Source organism: Sorex araneus, chromosome 6 (genome assembly GCF_027595985.1).
Source record: "Sorex araneus isolate mSorAra2 chromosome 6, mSorAra2.pri, whole genome shotgun sequence".
Taxonomy (NCBI): Eukaryota; Metazoa; Chordata; class Mammalia; order Eulipotyphla; family Soricidae; genus Sorex; species Sorex araneus.
This window is the reverse complement of record NC_073307.1, coordinates 90,218,101-90,236,612: the sequence shown is the minus strand read 5'-3', so window position 1 is coordinate 90,236,612 and position 18,512 is coordinate 90,218,101. Positions and strand designations below refer to the sequence as shown.

Genomic DNA, 18,512 nt, shown 5'->3' with positions numbered 1-18,512 from the left:
TTGGGAAGGATGCCCGCCAGCATGGACGAGAACGGCTCCAAAGAGAGGGTGCAGGTGGTTTAGTTCCATGATGCCCAGCAAAGATGGGGTGGGGGTGACGTCACAGTGTTGATGTCATTCTCATGCTTTTCAGGAGGCTCACACAGATTCGGAGGGAGAAGAGCCAGCGCGTGTGGTTCTGGGACACACTCTGAGCCCGTACGGAAAGTCTAGGATATTGGTCAAAAGCCCCGCTGCACATGCTCTCCGGAGTCCTGCCTGGCCCTGGGCCTGGGCACCTTGCTGCTTGAGCGAGGCGGTCACACCTGCCAAGTGGCAAGCTTCAGGGGTGAAGCACTAAAAGCGTTGACACCACAAACCCCTTCTCTGTCTGATAACCAGAGAACAGGGGCTGGGGGTGCAGGGAAGGAGGTTGGAGGGGTGGGGGGTGCATGGTGGGCAATTCTCCATCTTCCGCAAGGATGCAGTGACCCGACCCTCCATCCTCTGCAAGGATTCAGTGACCCGACCCTCCATCTTCCGCAAGGATGCAGTGACCCGACCCTCCATCTTCCGCAAGGATGCAGTGACCCGACCCTCCATCTTCCGCAAGGATGCAGTGACCTGACCCTCCATCTTCCGCAAGGATGCAGTGGCCCTAGAGGGATACTGGCCCAAAAGTCCACCCCTACCCCCAGGAGTTACAGCCATCAGAACATGAACAGATGAGATATTCCTGGGGAACAAAATCTTTTTTTTTTTTTTTTTGCTTTTTTTAGGTCACACCCGGCGATGCACAAGGGTTGCTCCTGGCTCTGCACTCAGGAATTACCCCTGGCGGTGCTCAGGGGACCATATGGGATGCTGGGAATCGAACTCAGTTCAGCTGCGTGCAAGGCAAATGCCCTCCCCGCTGTGCTATCGCTCCAGCCCCCCTGGGAAACAAACTCTGATGAGATGTTCCTGCAAATCGCCATAGGCAGCAGCCCTGCGAGAGAGAGAGTTGCTGCAGCACTCACAGATTGTTTTGTTGTTGTTGTTTTTGTTGTTTGGATTTTGTTGTTGTTGTGGCCTTTGGGGCCACACTCGGCAATGCTCAGGGGTTACTCCTGGCTCTGCACTCAGGAATTACTGCTGGAGGTGCTCAGGGGACCCTATGGGATGCCGGGGATAGAACCTGGGTTGGCCGCATGCAAGGCAGACACCCTACTCGCTGGACTATCTCTCTGGCCCCAATTCTTGGGTTTGGGGCTACACCCAGCAGTGCTCAGGGGCTTCTCCTGATTACAACCTTTCTCAGTCCCAGCCTTCCCTCCCTCCCTCCCTCCCTCCCTCCCTCCCTCCAGACCCTCTGTGCATTTGTTGAGAATTCCTCCAAAGTACTTTGTATTTCCTTTTCCAAAAAGGTTTTTCTTGAACTCGGGAGGCATGATAGGGAAAGGGGAGAAGAGAATGTCTTTTCCATTGCTAAGTCTTTAGGCTAAAAGCAACAGCTTTAGGGGCTGGAGCAATAGCACAGTGGGTAGGGCATTTGCCTTGCACGTGGCTGACCTGGGTTCGATTCCCAAAATCCCATATGGTCCCCTGAGCACCTCCAGGGGTGATTCCTGAGTGCAGAGCCAGGAGCAACCACTGTGCATTGCTGGGTGTGACCCTCCCCCCAAAAAAAAGCAACAGCTATGGGCCCAAGCAATAGTTCAGAGCGGGGAGGGCATTTGCCTTGCACACAAGCCAACCTGGGTTCGACCCCCAGTGTCCCATTGGGTCCCCTGAGCACTGCCAGGAATAATCCTTGAGTGCAGAGTCAAGAGCAACTCCTGTCTGTGTGTGGCCCCCCCCCAAAATTTTTTTTTTAATTTCTTGGGCCTTTTTGGGTCACACCCAACAGTGCTCAGATGTTGCTCCTGGCTCTGCACTCAGGAATTACTCCTGGAGGTGCTTGGGGGACCCTATGGAATGCTGGGCATCGAACCCGGGTCGGCCGCGTGCAAGGCAAATGCCCTACCCACTGTACCATCGCTCCAGCCCCTGCCTTTCCATTTTCATACCTTGACATTTGCATTAACCTTTTTTATTGGGGGGAGAGGATGAGAGGGATTGGTTCACACTTGGTTGTGGTCAGGGCTTGCTCTGCACTCAGAGATCACTCCTGGCCGGCTCAGGGGACCCTGTAAGGTGCAGAGATCAAATCCAGGTCGGCCATGTGGGAGGCAAGAGCCTCCCAGTGTACTTTCCTCTGTGACCAGAAGGGGGCAGCGCATCCCTCTTTGGGTCCAAGCAACCTGCCTTTCTGTGAGGGAAAAAGGGAAGCGGGGAGGACCCTCTCTCACCCCTGCAGAAGCCCAGGTGGGAGTGGAGAGTCAAACTCTTGAAAGGTGTCTGGAATCTCTCCTCACGATAATAGCCAAGATTACTATAGCCAGAGATTACAATAGCCAAGATTATATAGCACTGTCGCACTGTCGTTCAGTTGCTCATGGATTTGCTTGAGCGGGCACCAGTAACATCTCCATTGTAAGACTTGTTGTGACTTTTTGGCATATCGAATATGCTACGGGGAGCTTGCCAGGCTCTGCCGTGTGGGCGGGATACTCTTGGTAGCTTGCCGGGCTCTCCGAGAGGGACAGAGGAGTCAAACCCAGGTTGGCCGCATGCAAGGCAAACACCCTCCCCGCTGTGCTATCTCTCCAGCCCAAGATTGCATAATAGCCAAGACTATAATAGCCAGAGCGATAGTACAGGGGGCAGGGCACTTGTCTCACCTGCGGCAGAGCCAGGTACAATCCTTGGCACCCCATATGGTCCCGTGAGCCCTACCCGCAAGATCCCTGAGTCCAGAGCCAGGTGTAAACCCTGAGCACTTCAGGTGAAACCTAAAAACACTCTCCCCCCCCTCCAATTTATTAAATTATTTTCTTTAGTTTTTTTTGTTGGGCTGGATCGATAGCACAGCGGGTAGGGCATTTGCCTTGCACACGGCCGACCTGGATTTGATTTCTCCGCCCCTCTCGGAGAGCCTGGCAAGCTACTGAGAGTATTCTGCCAGCACGGCAGAGCCTGGCAAGCTACTCGAGGCATATCCGATATGCCAAAAACAGTAACAACAAGTCTCACAATGGAGACGTTATTGGTGCCCGCTCAAGCAAATTGTTGAGCAACGGAATGACAGTGATACAGTGAGGTTTTTGTTAATTTTTTTTTTTTTTTTGCTTGTTGGGTCACACCCAATAATGCTCAGGGGTTACTCCTGGCTCTGCACTCAGGACTTACTCCTGGTGATTCCCGGGGGACCAGATGGGATGCTGCGAATCGAACCCGGGTCGGTTGTGTGCAAGGCTAACGCCCTTCCCGCTGGACTATCGCTTCGGCCACTGTGTTGAATTTTGAGGCTACACCTGGCCGTGCTCAGGGGTTACTCCAGGCTCTGCTCTCAGGGATTACTCTTGGCGGGACCTGGGCACCATAGGAGGTGTTGGTGATCAAACCAGGGTTGGCAAGAAACAAGGTAAGCTCCTTAATCCCCACAAGCAGCATCTTTAAACAAAACCTTAGGCACCCCGGAAGCACCCAGAAGACAGCCAAATGCGCCAGCCTTTCTTTTCAAGAAAAGGAATTTTATTTGTTTTCGGCCGTGCCCTGAGTCATAAATTACATCTTCCCTGAGGTTTCACCTCCCCGCAAAACATTCCCATCTTCCCTGGAGCTTCTTTCCCATCACCAGCTCTCTGGAAAGTGCCCGAAATGGTTGAAGGGTTGGCGAGGCTAAACCCCCACGCCCCTGACCCGCCCCTCCAACCCGTTCCCTGAGCCATGCAGTTCCCGGCATGTAATTATTCCCAGCCACCTCCCTAGCTGAAATCAAATGACTGAAGGCATCATGCTGTCCAAGGCGGCAGAAGGCTCTCCGGGAATGCCACTGAGAGTCAGACGCGTGTCTTTGCAGCTTCTATCCTGGGGGGGGGGGGGCAAAGAACAGGACTTGAAGGAAACCTCCATACTCACAGGCACAGAGGAAGCTTTCACAGCTACAGAGGAGTTCTTGCCTATTTAAAAACCTTCACAGCCAGGGCTGGAGCGATAGCACAGTGGAGAGGGCGTTTGCTGTGGAGGGCGTTTGCCTTGCACACAGCTGACCTGGGTTCGATTCCCAGCATCCTGGATGGCCTCCCGAGCACCGCCAGGAGTAATTCCTGAGTGCAGAGCCAGGAGTAACCCCTGTGCATCACCGGGTGTGACCCAAAAGGCAAAATAAATAAATAAATAAAATTCTTCAGTCAAGGATGAGATCTTGTTTTGTTTGGGATCCCCGGTAGTGCTCAGGGCTTACTCCTGGCTCTGTGCTCAGGGATCACTCCTGGTTGCTTGCAGGACATTACGGGGTGTCTGGGATGGAACCCCGTTTGGCCATGTGCAAGGCAAATGCCCTCCCCGCTGTACTATTGCTCTGGCTCTTGAGAATGAGATTTATTAATAATGTTATAGTAGTGAGAATCAGGAACTCTTTATTTTTGTCTTATGTATTTTGGGGACATGGGGTGGTCACACCTGGCAATGCTCATGTCTTTCCCCTGATTCTGTGCTCAGGAATGACTTCTGATGGGCTCAGAGGGACCATATGGGATACCAGGAATCGGACCCATGTTGGTCTTGTGCAAGGCAAGCACTCTACTGCTATACTATCGCTTTGGCCTGTCTTCCATACTTCTTTTTTTTTCTTTTTCTTATTTTGTTTTTTGGGTCACACCCAGCGATGCTCAGGGGTTCCTCCTGGCTCTGCACTCAGGAATTACTCCTGGCGGTGCTCGGGGGACTGTATGGGATGCTGGGGATCAAACCCAGGTCAGCCACATGCAAGGCAGACGCCCTCCCAGCTGTACTATTGCTCCAACCGCTAAAAATTCACTTTCTATCAAAAAAAAAAAGAAAAAACCAAAGCAAAACAAAACACCTTCCACAAGATAGTAGCAATAACTCAGTAGAAGCTCCCCTAAACACAACCACAATTTACTCCCTGCCCTCCCTCCCCAAAAATTAAGCCTCCCCCCCATTCAGTCTGGGCTTACCTTGCTCACAGGGGTCAGAGTACAGAACTGTCGCCTGTTCATCTGCGGAAGGAAATGACACACAGCGTTACAGGGCAGGCTCCACCCATGGGGAGGAGACAGGCTGGGAAGCCTCAGCAACCCTGAGGCTTCAGCAACCCTGCCCTTATCACACGCTGCCTGTAGGTCACGGGTACAGCCAGGATTACAGGAAGGGGAGGGGAGGGGAAGGGGGTTGCGGATCAATAGCACAATGGGCAGGGAGTTTGCCTTGCATGCAGCCAATGCGGGTTCAATCTCGGGCATCCCATAGGGTCCCAAGCACCACCAGGAATAATTCCTGAGTGCAGTCAGGAGAAACCCTTGAGCATCGCCGGGTGGGACCCCACCCCCAAAAATAAATAAATAAATAAATAAAAGAAAAAAGAATTCCCAGCATCCCATATGGTTCCCCGAGCACCGCCAGGAGTAATTCCTGAGTGCAGAGCCAGGAGGAACCCCTGAGCATCACTTGGTGTGACCCCCCCCCAAAAAAAAAAAAAAAACAAAGTTAGTGTAAAATACTTTCTTTCCTTTCTCTCTTTTCTTTTAGTGGGGGGCACACCCAGTGATGCTCAGGGGCTATTCCCAATTCTGTGCTCAGGAGTTGATTCCGGTACTGCTCAGGGCCCCGGGCCTGTGTATGTGGTGCTGGGGATTGAACCCAGGCCCCCTGCATGCCAAGCCCGCACTCGGTCTAGTGAGCTCTCTCTCCAGTGCTCACGCAGAAGACTTTTCAGGCGACACGCAACTGGACCGAATACTCTCGATCACGTAGCTCAGTTATGCGCTCTTTGGTGCAGGAAGGGGTGACATGAAGGCAGGGGCGAGGAGGGGGGAGGGACAGGGGAGGCCAGACCTGGCCGGGCGCGTCGGGGAAAGGGCTCACCTGGGAGGTAGTAGTCGTAGATGCTGGCGGCTGCTGGTTTCAGGTGTGTGACCAACACGCTCTGGTGGACGGTGATGGAGTAGGTCTGCGGCTCCTGGCTGAGCTGTGGGGAGACAGATTAGACATGAGGAAAAGGGGCTGGAGCGATAGCACAGCGGGGAGGGCGTTTGCCTTGCACACAGCCGACCCGGGTTCAATCACCAGCATCCCATAGGGTCCCCCGAGCACCACCAGGAGTAATTCCTGAGTGCAGAGCCAGGAGGAACCCCTGTGTATCGCCAGGCGTGATGCAAGAAATCATCATCATCATTCTGTTGATCATCGAATTTCTTGAGTGGTCTCAGTAACGTTTATTACTGATAGATCCATTCGTCCTATCCCTGAGATTTTAGCAGCCTCTTTCTACTCATCCTTCCCAATGATGCCGCATTGGAGGCTCTTTCAGGGTCAGAGGAATGAGACCCAGCTTGGTACTGGTTTTGGCATATTAATACGCCATGGGGACCTTGAAGAGGCTCTCCCATGTGGGCAGGAAATTCCCGGTAGTTGGCAGGTTCTCCCAGAGGGAGAAGTAGGCTATAAGATATCGCAAAAAATAAATAAGTAAATAAAAAATTAAAAAATAATAATAAAGGGCTGGAGCAATAGCACAGCGGGTAGGGCGTTTGCCTTGCACGCGGCCGACCCGGGTTCTAATCCCAGCATCCCATATGGTCCCCTGAGCACCGCCAGGGGTAATTCCTGAGTGAAGAGCCAGAAGTAACCCCTGTGCATCGCCGGGTGTGACCCAAAAACCAAAAAAAAAAAAACAAAAAAAACAAAAACAAAACAAAACAAAACAAGCAAACAAAGATGTGATAGAAGGGAAGCACCCTCGAAGGGGCTGGGGTGACAGGACAGCGGCTAGGGTGCTGGTCTTACATGTGCTGACTCGGGTTCACCCTGAGCCCCTCTGGGAGTGAGTCCTGAGCACAGAGCCAGGATGTGGCCCCAAAGAGAAAAAGAAAATAATTTTAGTCCTGGGGAGTCAGAAGTTGCTGATGGGGGCTGGGGAGATGATGCTGAAGGCAGGACGCTTGCCGGCACTTCACTAGGTTCAGTCTCTGGCACCCCAGATGGTCTCCCGGGCCCTGAAGGAGTGATCCCTGAGAGCAAAGTCAGGAACAACCAGCTTAGCCCCTGCCCGTGGCCCTGTGTGGTCCAAAAAATTAACACTCAGGGTATTTTTTCTTTATGAGTCACACCCAGTGATGCTCAGGGGTTCCTCCTGGTTCTGCACTCAGGAATTACTCCTGGCAGTGCTCAGGGGACCACATGGGATGCCGGGGGTAGAACCCGGGTTGGCCGTGTGCAAGGCAAATGCACCCCCTGCTGGACTATCGCTATGGCTCCAACACTGTTCTTCTTTTTTTGCTTTTTGGGTCACACCTGGCGATACACAAGGGTTACTCCTGGCTCATGAACTCAGGAACTACCCCTGGCAGTGCTTGGGGGACCCTATGGGATGCTGGGAATTGAACCCAGGTCGGCTGCATGCAAGGCAAACGCCCTCCCCACTGTGCTATCGCTCCAGCCCCAACACTGTGGTTTTTTTTTTTTTTTTTTTGAGGGGGAGAAAGGGGGCTTCCAAGAGGTGGTCAGGAGACCTGGGCTACTCTTCCCTCCCAGAGACTTTTAGCCACCACGCCACAGGGTCAATGCAGGGACTGGGGGGCTCGGGTGCTGTGAAGCCGGGGATTAACTGCACCTCCTCGATGGTGTTCAGGGGGTCTCCGGGGCTACTCAGGGGGACCAGGTGGTGTCAATCACTTGCAAGGCAGAGACCGAAACCCTGTGCTGTCTCTCCTTCCCCAACCTCCTGATTTATTTTTTAATTTGTGGTTTGGGGTCCACACCCGCTCTGCCCTGGGCTTACTCCTGGATCTGTGCTCAGGGATCACTCCTGGTGGGGCTCAAGGGACCAAATAGGTCGCCGGGGACCAGGGATCAAACCCAGGTCGGCTGCGTGTGGGACAAGCACCTTAATGCCAGTATTGTCTGCCCAGCCCCAATCTCTTAACTATGTATTTTTGATTTAAAAAAATATTATTTATTTCTCTTAAATCAATTAATTTATTTTTCCACACTCTACCCACTGTACTATCTCCCCATACCCCCCAAAACTTTTTTGTTTTTAATTTAATTTTTAAAACATATTTTGTTTTTGGCTTACACCTGGCAATGCTTAGGGATCACTCCTGGTAGGCTGGGGGATCATACAGGATGCTTGGGATTGAACCCGGGTCAGCCATGTGCAAGGCATGCACCCCATCTGCTGTACTGTCACTCCAGCCCCTAAACCCTCATAACTTTTTTTTTTGGCTTTTTTTGGGGGGTCACACCCGGCGATGCACAGGGGTTACTCCAGGTTCATGCACTCAGGAATTACCCCTGATGGTGCTCGGGGGACCATATGCGATGCTGGGAATCGAACCCGGACCAGCCGCATGTGAGGCAAACGCCCTCCCCGCTGTGCTCTCGCTGCAGCCCCAAACCCTCATGACTTTAGTGACAAGACGGAGAGTGCTGGCATGGAGGGACGGCTCCATGCGTGACTGGGGACTCGTTGCCTCTGGCCCCTCCTCAGTGGCCCAGACACGCCCGCCGCAGCGCCTGCTCCTCACCTCCTCCAGGTAGACATGCAGCGTGTCAGGCCCAGCCTCCACCTTCTTCACCAGGGGTTGCTGGAGCAGCTGCAGAAGAAACGGGGTGGGGGGGACTCTGAGGACCCCAGGCTTCCCGTCCCCCCCCAGGGCCGTCTCTTCAATGTTCCGGCCCGGGAGACGGCCCAGGGAAAGGAAAGGAGAGGGACGTCGAGCCCTGGCCCCGGTGGATTGGTGGATTCCTCCGTGCCTGGGGTGCCCTTTGGGTGCGCCAGCCACGAGGGCCGCACAGGCGCCGCTGCCCGGGCCCCCGACCTCCATGGCGCCGGGTCAGTGAGGGAAGGAGAAGCCGCTTACCAGCTGCTTGGTGCCCTCCGCAGGGCTGAAGCCCGACAGCATCTTCACCTCCACGATGGCCATGTTGGAGGAGCCGCGGCTGCCCACATAACTGAGAGCACAGAGAAGCCAGTCGGAGTGAGCTCTCGCTCTCCTGCATCCCTAGCACACACATGCATGCGTGCACACACGCACAAACAGGCATACATGTAGCTGCAGGTGCACACAGGTGCATATGTACACATGCACAGATAGGCATACATGTAACTGCAGGTGCACACACGTGCAGGTGTACACATGCACAGATAGGCATACATATAACTGCAGGCACACACATGCATATGTACACAAACACAAATATGCATACATGCACTGCAGGCATGCACATGCACACACGTACATGCATTCACAGAGATGGATATGAATGCACTGCAGGCACATACATGCACACACATACATGCTTGCACATGCACAGATACACATACATGCACACATATGTATGCACGCACACAAATACAGATACATGCACTTCAGGCACACATACATGTGTGCACATGCACAGATACACATACATGCATTGCAGGCACACATATGTACATGGTACACTCTCAACAACCCACACGTGCACTTGGATGCATACACACTCAGTGACACACACATATACATATATATACATAGGACATATATATGTACACACTTAATGCACTCTAGGACATAAGTACACACATGTGTACATATATACACACTCAAAGACACACACAGGCAGGCACACACTTACATAGATACACAAACGCACACACAGATGCAAACACACAAGCACACATACACTCACACTCAGGACCGCAAAAGCACACACATGCACACCTCTAGGACACACACAGGCAGGCACACACACACGGATACAGAAGTGCACACATAGATGCAAGCACACAAGCACACATATACTCACATTCAGGACCGCAAAAGCACACACATACACACACACAGGCAGACACATGAATACACAAGGACACTCACACACACAAGCACCCATCTGTTCACATTCAGGATCACAAAAGCACGCACATGCACACACGCTAGGACACACATAGGCACACACACGGGAACATAAGGACACTCACAGATGCACGCACACACCTATACTCACCTTCAGCACACACAGGCACATGCCCGTCCACACGCTCACACACGGACACGCCATCCGCGCAGCCAGGGTGCGACCCAGGAGCCCCTCCACGCCTCAGCTGCCCTCACCTGACATGGACGTTGAGCGTCAGGGAGCGAGGGGGGGACGGCGGCCCACACCTCGCGCCGCCCGTGTCCACACGCAGGCGGAAGGTCTCCTCGTTTTTAGGGGGAAAAACGTTGTATCTCAGCACCGTCTGGTTGGAGGAAACGGATCACATCAGGCACGGGCAGCGCGTTCCCGGCGGCTGGACCGTCCGCGCCCGGGTCCCTGCAGACGGGGAGGAGCGGCCCGGAGACCCCGCCCAGCCCCAGCCCACCTGCACGCGGAGGCCCCGCCCAGCCCCAGCTCACCTGCACGTAGGCCCCGCCCAGCCTCAGCCCACCTCCACGCGGAGCCCCGCCCAGCCCCAGCTCACCTGCACGCGGAGGCCCGGCCCAGCCCCCAGCCCACCTTCACGCGGAGGACCCGCCCATCCCCCCGCCCACCTGCACGCAGAGCCCCGCCCAGCCCCAGCCCACCTGCACGTAGGCCCCGCCCAGCCTCAGCCCACCTCCACGCGGAGCCCCGCCCAGCCCCAGCCCACCTGCACGCGGAGGCCCGGCCCAGCCCCCAGCCCACCTGCACGAGGAGGCCCCGCCCATCCCCCCGCCCACCTGCACGTAGGCCCCGCCCAGCCCCAGCCCACCTGCACGTAGGCGCAGCCCCGGCCCTTGGCCTCCAGCGTGTAGACTCCAGGGACCTCGGGCAGCGCCTCCTGCTGCGAGACCAGCCGGTTGACCGCTTGGATGCTGAAAGTCCGCTGGAAGCTCCCGGTGGACTTCACGGCCACGCTGACCTCCTCCGAGGGCTCGTAGGCGGTGGTGGCGTATTTGGCAAGAGCCTGGAGGGCCACCACCGTGTCCTGGGGAGAACAGGCCGCAGGTGAGTCGAGGCGCTGGCCACGGAACCCGCACCTCTGCTGGAGGCCTCCTCTCTCCGGCTCAGACCCGGCCCGAGGGGCGGCACGGCGGGGAGGGCGTCGGCCTTGGAGGCTGTTGACCCGGGTTCCATCCCGAGCAGCCTCGACCCCCGCCAGATGTGACTGCTGAGTGCGGACAGGAGGAAGCCCTGAGCACTGCCGGGTGTGGCCCCCAGACAAACAAAAAAATCCCTAACAACTGAGTATGTCAGATCCTTCCTGCCGGTGCTGAAGAAGGGGTCCTAAGGCCTGATCTGTCTGGACAATCGCCATCAAGTCTTTCTGGAACATTCTGTGAGTCACTAAACTAAGATCACAGGTTATTCAGAAATGGGACCCAGTTCCAAAAATAAACTACCATTCAAGTGGACGCGTGAATTATAGCATGTATATAGAATGCACCTGTATGTTATAGGTGTTATCTATATGTTATATACCACATACAACTATGTGTGCATAACTATAGATTATTTCATATACATGGAATAGCAGACTGGAGCGATAGCACAGCGGGTAGGGCATTTGCCTTGCACGCAGCCGACCCTGGTTCGATTCCTCTGTTCCTCTCGGAGAGGCTGGCAAGCTACCAAGAGTATCCTACCCGCACGGCAGAGCCTGGCAAGCTCCCCATGGCGTCTTCAATATGCCAAAAATAGTAACAAGTCTCACAGTGGAGACGTTACTGGTGCCTGCTCAAGCAAATGGATGAACAACAGGATGACAGTGCTACAGTGCTACATGGAATAGTGGTTTAGATTTTTTTTTCTCTAAAGTGCTCAGGGCTACTCCTGGTTCTGTGCTCAGAGGTTGCTCTCTTTTTTTTTTCTTTTTAAATTTTTTCGCTTTTAGGGTCCCACCCGGCGATGCTCAGGGGATACTCCTAGCTCCGCACTCAGGAATTACTCTTTCCAGTGCTCAGGAGACCAGAGGGGATGCTGGGAATAGAACCCAGGTTGGCCACATGCAAAGCAAACGCCCTCCCTGCTGTACTATTGCTCTGGCCCCGAGGCCGCTCCTTGGGGTGCTCAAAGGATCAACTGGATGGTGCCAGGGTTCTGGTATGCGAAGTCCTTTCCCTCCCCGCTGTGCTATTGCTCCAGCCCCCTCTCCTTCCTTTTTTCACCGAAGCCCACGTGGAAAGGGGCAGCCAGGAGAGCGGCTACTTACCTGCGTGGATGCGAAGCCGCCGTAGGCGTTGCGCTGCTTGGCCAGCCAGGCTACCACGCCGGTGGCCCTGGCGATCTCCTCAGGAGTCAGCCTGGGTTTGCTCAGCCAGGCCAACAGGACGTATGCGGTAAGTTCCACGTCCACCGCCTCTGGCTGGGCCCACGGGCTGGCGTCTGAGGCCCGAGTGGGTGTCTGGCTCCAGTGAATGGACTCTCCTGGGGGAAGGGCACATTACAAGGAGGGTCTCGGGGAGAAATGGCTTTTCCATCGCCCCGCTGTCAGAGCTACGCCTAACGGCCGAGCAGATATCACCCAACACTCAGCACCAGGTAGAAAAACGCGTTTCTCAGTTTTCTTCAGGCCTACTAACTCCCAAGATGCGAGGATACGTGTTTGTGGGTGCATGTGTGTACACACTCCCCAAAGCCATGTTAGGAGCATTGTCACATGTCTCCAGTAATCATGTGATTATTATCCACCTGTGTTCACGTATGGATTCTAAAGTGGATGGAGGGGCCGGAGCGATAGGACAGCGGGTACGGCGTTTGCACATGGCTGACCCGGGTTCTCCTATCGTCCCCGGGCATTCCATAGGGTCCCCCGAGCACTGCCAGGAGTGATTCCTGAGTGCAGAGCCAGGAGGAACCCCTGAGCATCACCAGGTATGACCCTGTCATCCCATTGTTCATCGATTTGCTCGAGCGGGCACCAGTAACGTCTCCATTGTGAGACTTGTTGTTACTGTTTTTGGCACATCGAATATGCCATGGGGAGCTTGCCAGGCTGTGCCGTGTGAGCGGGATACTCTCGGTAGCTTGCCGGGCTCTCCGACAGGGACGGAGGAATTGGACCCGGGTCGGCCGCCGTGTGCAAGGCAAATGCCCTACCCGCTGCACTATTGCCCCAGTCCTCAGGTGTGACCCAAAAAGCCAAATATGATAATAATGATGACAATGATAATAATAATAATAACAACAGTAATAAAAGTGGATGGAGATAAGTACAACCTTCCTCATGTGTTTGGGGCATGATTTTTTTTTCTCATGGCTTACTGAATTTTAGCAATTTTCAGCATTAACTTTTCCGTAATCAAAGGCTTAATGTTTTGTTTTGTTTTGTTTTGTTTTTTGCTTTTTGGGTCACACCCGGTGATGCACAGGGGTCACTCCTGGCTCTTCACTCAGGAACTACCCTTAGCGATGCTCAGGAGACCATATGGGATGCTGGGATTCGAACCCAGGTTGGCCACGAGCAAGGCAAACGCCCTCCCCGCTGTGCTATTGCTCCAGCCCCAAAAGGCTTAATGGTTTAAGAAGGAGAAAATGAGGGCCAGAGAGATAGTGCTGGGGAGAGGACACCTGCCTGGCGTGCAGTTGCCGGGGTCAGATCCCAGGCAAGCCACACGGTTTACCCCCGAGCACTGCCAGCAGTGAGCCCTGAGCACAGAGCCAGGAGTGAGCCCTGAGCACAGAGCCAGGAGTGAGCCCTGAGCACAGCCGGGTAAGCCACCCCCGTCCCACAATGGCAGGTGTATAAAAACATGAGCCATCCCAGGAGAAATGCAGGTGAGGATGAACAGAGAGGTTAGGAGACCCGATTAACACCGCAGGGCACAGGCCAGAGAACCTCCAGAGGTCAGGCTCTTGCCTTGCCCTCGGCTGACCCTGGCTGGATGCCCTCCCAGGGTCCCCTGAGTACTGCCAGGGGTCACTTCTGAGCACAGAGCCAGAAGCAATCCCTGAGCGCCTCTGGGGGTGGCCCCAAGCACCAACTGCGCACGCACGCACACACACACACACACACACAGACACACACACACACACACACACACACACACAATCCCGAACAACAGGACTCTAGGGCTGCGGCCTTCACCTCCCAGGCCACAGGCTGGCGCAGTCCCCGGGTGGGACAGGCTGACGGCACTGGGCTGGTGCTGTGGTGCCAACCTCGGGGACCCGTGTGCAGGACAGGTGCCCGTCGACGGGTGCTCTCGGACAGACTGTTGTTGTCATTTCAGGGCACCCCTGGTGGTGCTCAGGGCTCAGTCTTGAGGGTCACTCCTAGTGGTTCTTGGGGGACCCTGTGCAGTGCTGGTGATCGGACCTGGGCTGGAGGCACACAAGGCAAGCACCTTGTTCCCTGTGCTGTCTCTGTAACTGCCAGTGTGTGTGTGTGTGTGTGTGTGTGTGTGTGTACACCTTATCCCCTGTACTATATCTGCAGCTACACGTGTGTGTATGTGTGTATGTGTGTGTGTGCATATGTGTGTATGCCTTATCCCCTGTACTATCTCTGCACTGCAGGGGTGTGTGTATGTGTATGTGTGTGTACCTTATTTCCTGTACTATTTCTCTGCAGTGTGTGTATGTGTGTATGTGTATGTATGTGTGTGTGCGTACATTATCTCCTGTACTATCTGCAGCTGCAGGTGTGTATGTGTGTGTATATGTGTGTGTATGTATATGCGTGTGTATGTGTGTACCTTATTCCCTGTACTATCTCTGCAGCTGCAGAAGTGTGTGTTATGTGTATGTGTGTGTATATGTGTGTATGTGTGTGTGCATGTACCTTATCCCCTGTACTATCTGCAGCTGCAGGTATGTATGTGTGTGTATATGTGTGTATGTATATGCGTGTGTATGTGTGTACCTTATTCCCTGTACTATCTCTGCAGCTGCAGAAGTGTGTGTTGTGTGTATGTGTGTATATGTGTGTATGTGTGTGTGCATGTACCCTGTACTATCTCTGCCGCTGCAGGTGTGTATGTGTGTGTATACGTGTGTGTATGTATGTGCGTGTGTATATGTCTATCTTATTCCCTGTAGTATCTCTGCAGCTGCAGAAATGTGTGTGTGTATGTGTATGTGTGTGTATATGTGTGTGTGTGTGCGCGCATGTTCTGGGGCTCGCACCCAGGCCCTCTCCCGGGCAAGGCTGGCACCCCACCCTGAGCGGAAAGCCCCAGCCCGCCCAGCGCTAGGCCACTATCAAAAGCCTGCGGAGACTTATCCGGGCGTCGGCACCAAAGCCCTTGATTTTCTGGCAAGTGCTCCGGCGGAGGCGAAGGCTGGCCGTGGAGGCTTGAGGGCCCGAGCCCCGGGCCCACGTACCTGACACGATGGCCTGCCGGTCTAATTTTTCGAGACACGCACGTCTGAGCTCCATGTCCCCCGCCAGGGAGAAGGTGTATGCCAGGAGGGCCTGCGTGTACTGGGAGCTGGCGGAGGCCGCGGAGTTCCGGAGGCACTTCAGGCCCTGAGCAACCATCGGGTCCTGAAACAGGAAGCGTCTCAGGGGCTGGACTTCCTGGGCCAGAGGAAGTCACCCGGGGCGTCCTCGAGGGTCAAAGGCAGATGGGGGCCGGGAAGAGGGGGCTTAGAGGGCTGAGGGCAGACTTGGCAGGCAGGAGACCCGAGTTCCGTCCCCGGCCCTGTATGGTCCCCGAGCAGCCCCAGGGGAAGCCCCCCGAGACGGCTGGTGAGACCCAACCCCTCACGTTCTCCCTTATAAATAAGAATACAGACGGGAAAGGCAGAACAGGGGTCCGGGAGGCAGTGCACAGGGCTGAGGGCAGACTTTGCCCGCAGGAGGCCCGAGTCCCATCCCTGGCCCTGCCTAGTCTCCCAGCAGCGCCAGGAGCACCCCGCAAGCACCGCTAGCGGTCAAGAGTCACCCCCAATGGGAAGCCGGAGCAAGAGCACAACGGGAGGGCGTTTGCCTTGCACTCGGCCGACCCGGGTTTGATCCCCGGCATCCCAAAGGGTCCCCCGAGCACGGCCGGGAGTAACTCCTGAGTGCAGAGCTTGGAAGTCATGCCTGAGCATCATTGGGTGTGACCCAAAGACCCCCCCCACCCCACCCTGCAAAAATGATAAAAAGCAGACAGGAGGAGCGGCGGGAGGGGAGGGGAGTGACGGGAACTCACCCGGGGGCTCTTGCCCATCTCCAGCAACGCCGCCGTGATGTAGGCCGTCAAGGAGACCTCGTCGTCCACGCCGCCCTAAGGGACACACATTGGGGACATGCAGGCCAGGCCACCGCGGCCACGGAACAGCCGGAGGAGCTGGAGTAGGCGCCAGGCCCCGGGTTTGGTCCGAGCACTGTGGAATCGCTCAGCACCACCGGAGCTGGACACGCGGATCCACAGATGCTCCCACAACCCCGCCCGTTCCCCGGAGGGTTTCTCAGGAACTCCCCCCTATGGAATCCAAACAGACCCGCAAACAAGCCCCCACAAACCCACTCACGCGCTTTCTTTTTTTCTTTTAAGAGCAGGTTTGGGGGCTGGAGCAATATCACAGCGGGGAGGGCATGTGCCTTGCATGCAGCCAACCCGGGTTCGATTCTCAGCATCCCATTGGGTCCCCTGAGCACCACCAGGATTGATTCCTGAGTGCAGAGCCAGGAGGAACCCCTGAGCATCGCCGGGTGTGACCCAAAAGGCAAAAAAAATAAAAAGAGCAGGTTTGTGGGACTTCTGTTGGAATTTGCATTCTGGACCAGTTCTCGGGGAGACTGAGGCAGCTGAGCTGGGGAGACGTGTGCAGAACCAAGTTCTAGATCAGATGCTGGTTTTGCAGACGCGCCGGGAGCTGGGGGCTCAGGAAGACTTAGCATCACGCATGGGCTAGGCAGAGGCAGGGCTGAGGGGCCAGAGCCAGGGGGCTGTGGGTAGGATGTTTGTCTTGTACACGTGACCGAGAGGGTCCAATCCCCAGCACCCAGCCTTATAGGATCCCCCAGCACTGCCAGGAGCCTCCCCTGAGCACAGAACCAGGAGTAAGCCCTGAGCACCACTTGAGTGTAGCCCAAAGCTTTTTTTTTTTTTTTTGCTTTTTGGGTCACACCTGCCGATGCACAGGGGTTCCTCCTAGCTCTGCACTACTCAGGAATGACTCCTGGCAGTGCTCAGGGTACCCTATGGGATGCTGGGAATCGAACTCACGCCTGCCAGGTGCAAGGCAAATGCCCTACCTGCTGTGCTATTGCTCCAGAGCCCCCAAAGATTCTTTTTTTTTTTTGCTTTTTGGGTCACACCTGGTGATGCACAGGGGTCACTCCAGCCGGCAGGGCGCTTGCCTTGCACACGGCTGACCTGATCCCCGGCCTGCCCTATCGTTCCCCGAGCCCCGCCAGGAGTGATCCCTGAGTGCAGAGCCAGGAGTCAGCCTTGAGCACGGCCGGGTATGGCCCAGAATCAATACAGAAACGCAGGGCTGAGCCCTGGAGCTAGCCGAGGCCCAGTGCCGCTCTGACCCGCCGGGCACAGGGCCCCGGGGCCGACCCGGCTCAGCACAGCCGCACCTTCATGGCTGTGTGGAACAACTTCCCCACATTGGTGAAACAGCCACTGGGGAGCTGGTTGCCCGCCATCCACTTGAGCGCCTCCTGGATGTTCTTGTCATCGATGAAGATGAATTTCTGAGCTTGGCTGAAGCACTTGGTGACAAAGGCAGTGAGCCTGGCGGGGGGATAGAGAGGAATAAGTTTGGTTGTTTTTTTTTTCTTTTTCTTTTTTTTTTCTTTTTGGGTCACACCTGGCGATGCACAGGGGTTCCTCCTGGCTCTGCACTCAGGAATCACTCCTGGCGGTGCTCAGGGGACCCTATGGGATGCTGGGAATTGAACCCGGGTCGGCCGCGTGCAAGGCAAACGCCCTCCCCGCTGTGCTATCGCTCCAGCCCCCAGAGTGGAATGAGTTTATTCGGGTGACGGGTTCCCGGGAGAGGAGGCAGATGGGGACAAGGAACAGGGAGGCTCTAAGGCGGGGAGAAGGGCGCAGGGATGGTGCGAAGGAGGCAGGGGACGGGGTGCGAGAAGGAAACGGGGGGGGGGGGGGCAGAGTCAGAGTTCACACTGCTGAACACAGGCGAGGGGCCCGGGTGGACGCCCAGGGACCGCATGGTCTCCTGAGCACTGCCGAAAGCAACCTCCAAGCACAGAGCCAGGAGTAGCCCCTAGAACGGCCAGTTTGACCCAGCCTGCCCCTCCCCCCAATAGTGGGGATGGGGGGCAGGAGAGTGGGGTGGGAGGGGACCTAGAAATAAACAGGGGTGGAGGGAGGGGGGAACATATAGGCAGGAAACTAGCTGGAACAACATCCCCAGGTGTTCAATGCAATTAAGCAATCTAAAATCAAAAAATATGTCAAAGAGGAGTTGGAGCGATAGCACGGCGGGGAGGGCGTTTGCCTTGCACATGGCTGACCCGGGTTTGATTCCCAGCATCCCATATGGTCCCCTGAGTACCGCCAGGGGTAATTCCTGAG

At 55.4% G+C, this 18,512-nt stretch overlaps 1 protein-coding gene across 1 annotated transcript in view; it reads right to left on the bottom strand.

Moving 5' to 3' along the window:
• Window positions 1–3,790: 3,790 nt before the first annotated feature.
• The window catches only part of A2ML1 (alpha-2-macroglobulin like 1), a 52,359-nt gene continuing 37,637 nt past the window's right edge, over window positions 3,791–18,512 (bottom strand). The window contains 11 exon segments of the mRNA XM_055142766.1: window positions 3,791–3,930; window positions 5,043–5,084; window positions 5,950–6,052; window positions 8,613–8,681; window positions 8,949–9,039; window positions 10,182–10,309; window positions 10,802–11,017; window positions 12,242–12,456; window positions 15,355–15,517; window positions 16,170–16,244; window positions 17,549–17,705. Of these exon segments, the coding sequence (XP_054998741.1) occupies window positions 3,926–3,930; window positions 5,043–5,084; window positions 5,950–6,052; window positions 8,613–8,681; window positions 8,949–9,039; window positions 10,182–10,309; window positions 10,802–11,017; window positions 12,242–12,456; window positions 15,355–15,517; window positions 16,170–16,244; window positions 17,549–17,705 (1,264 nt within the window). The 3' untranslated portion in view covers window positions 3,791–3,925.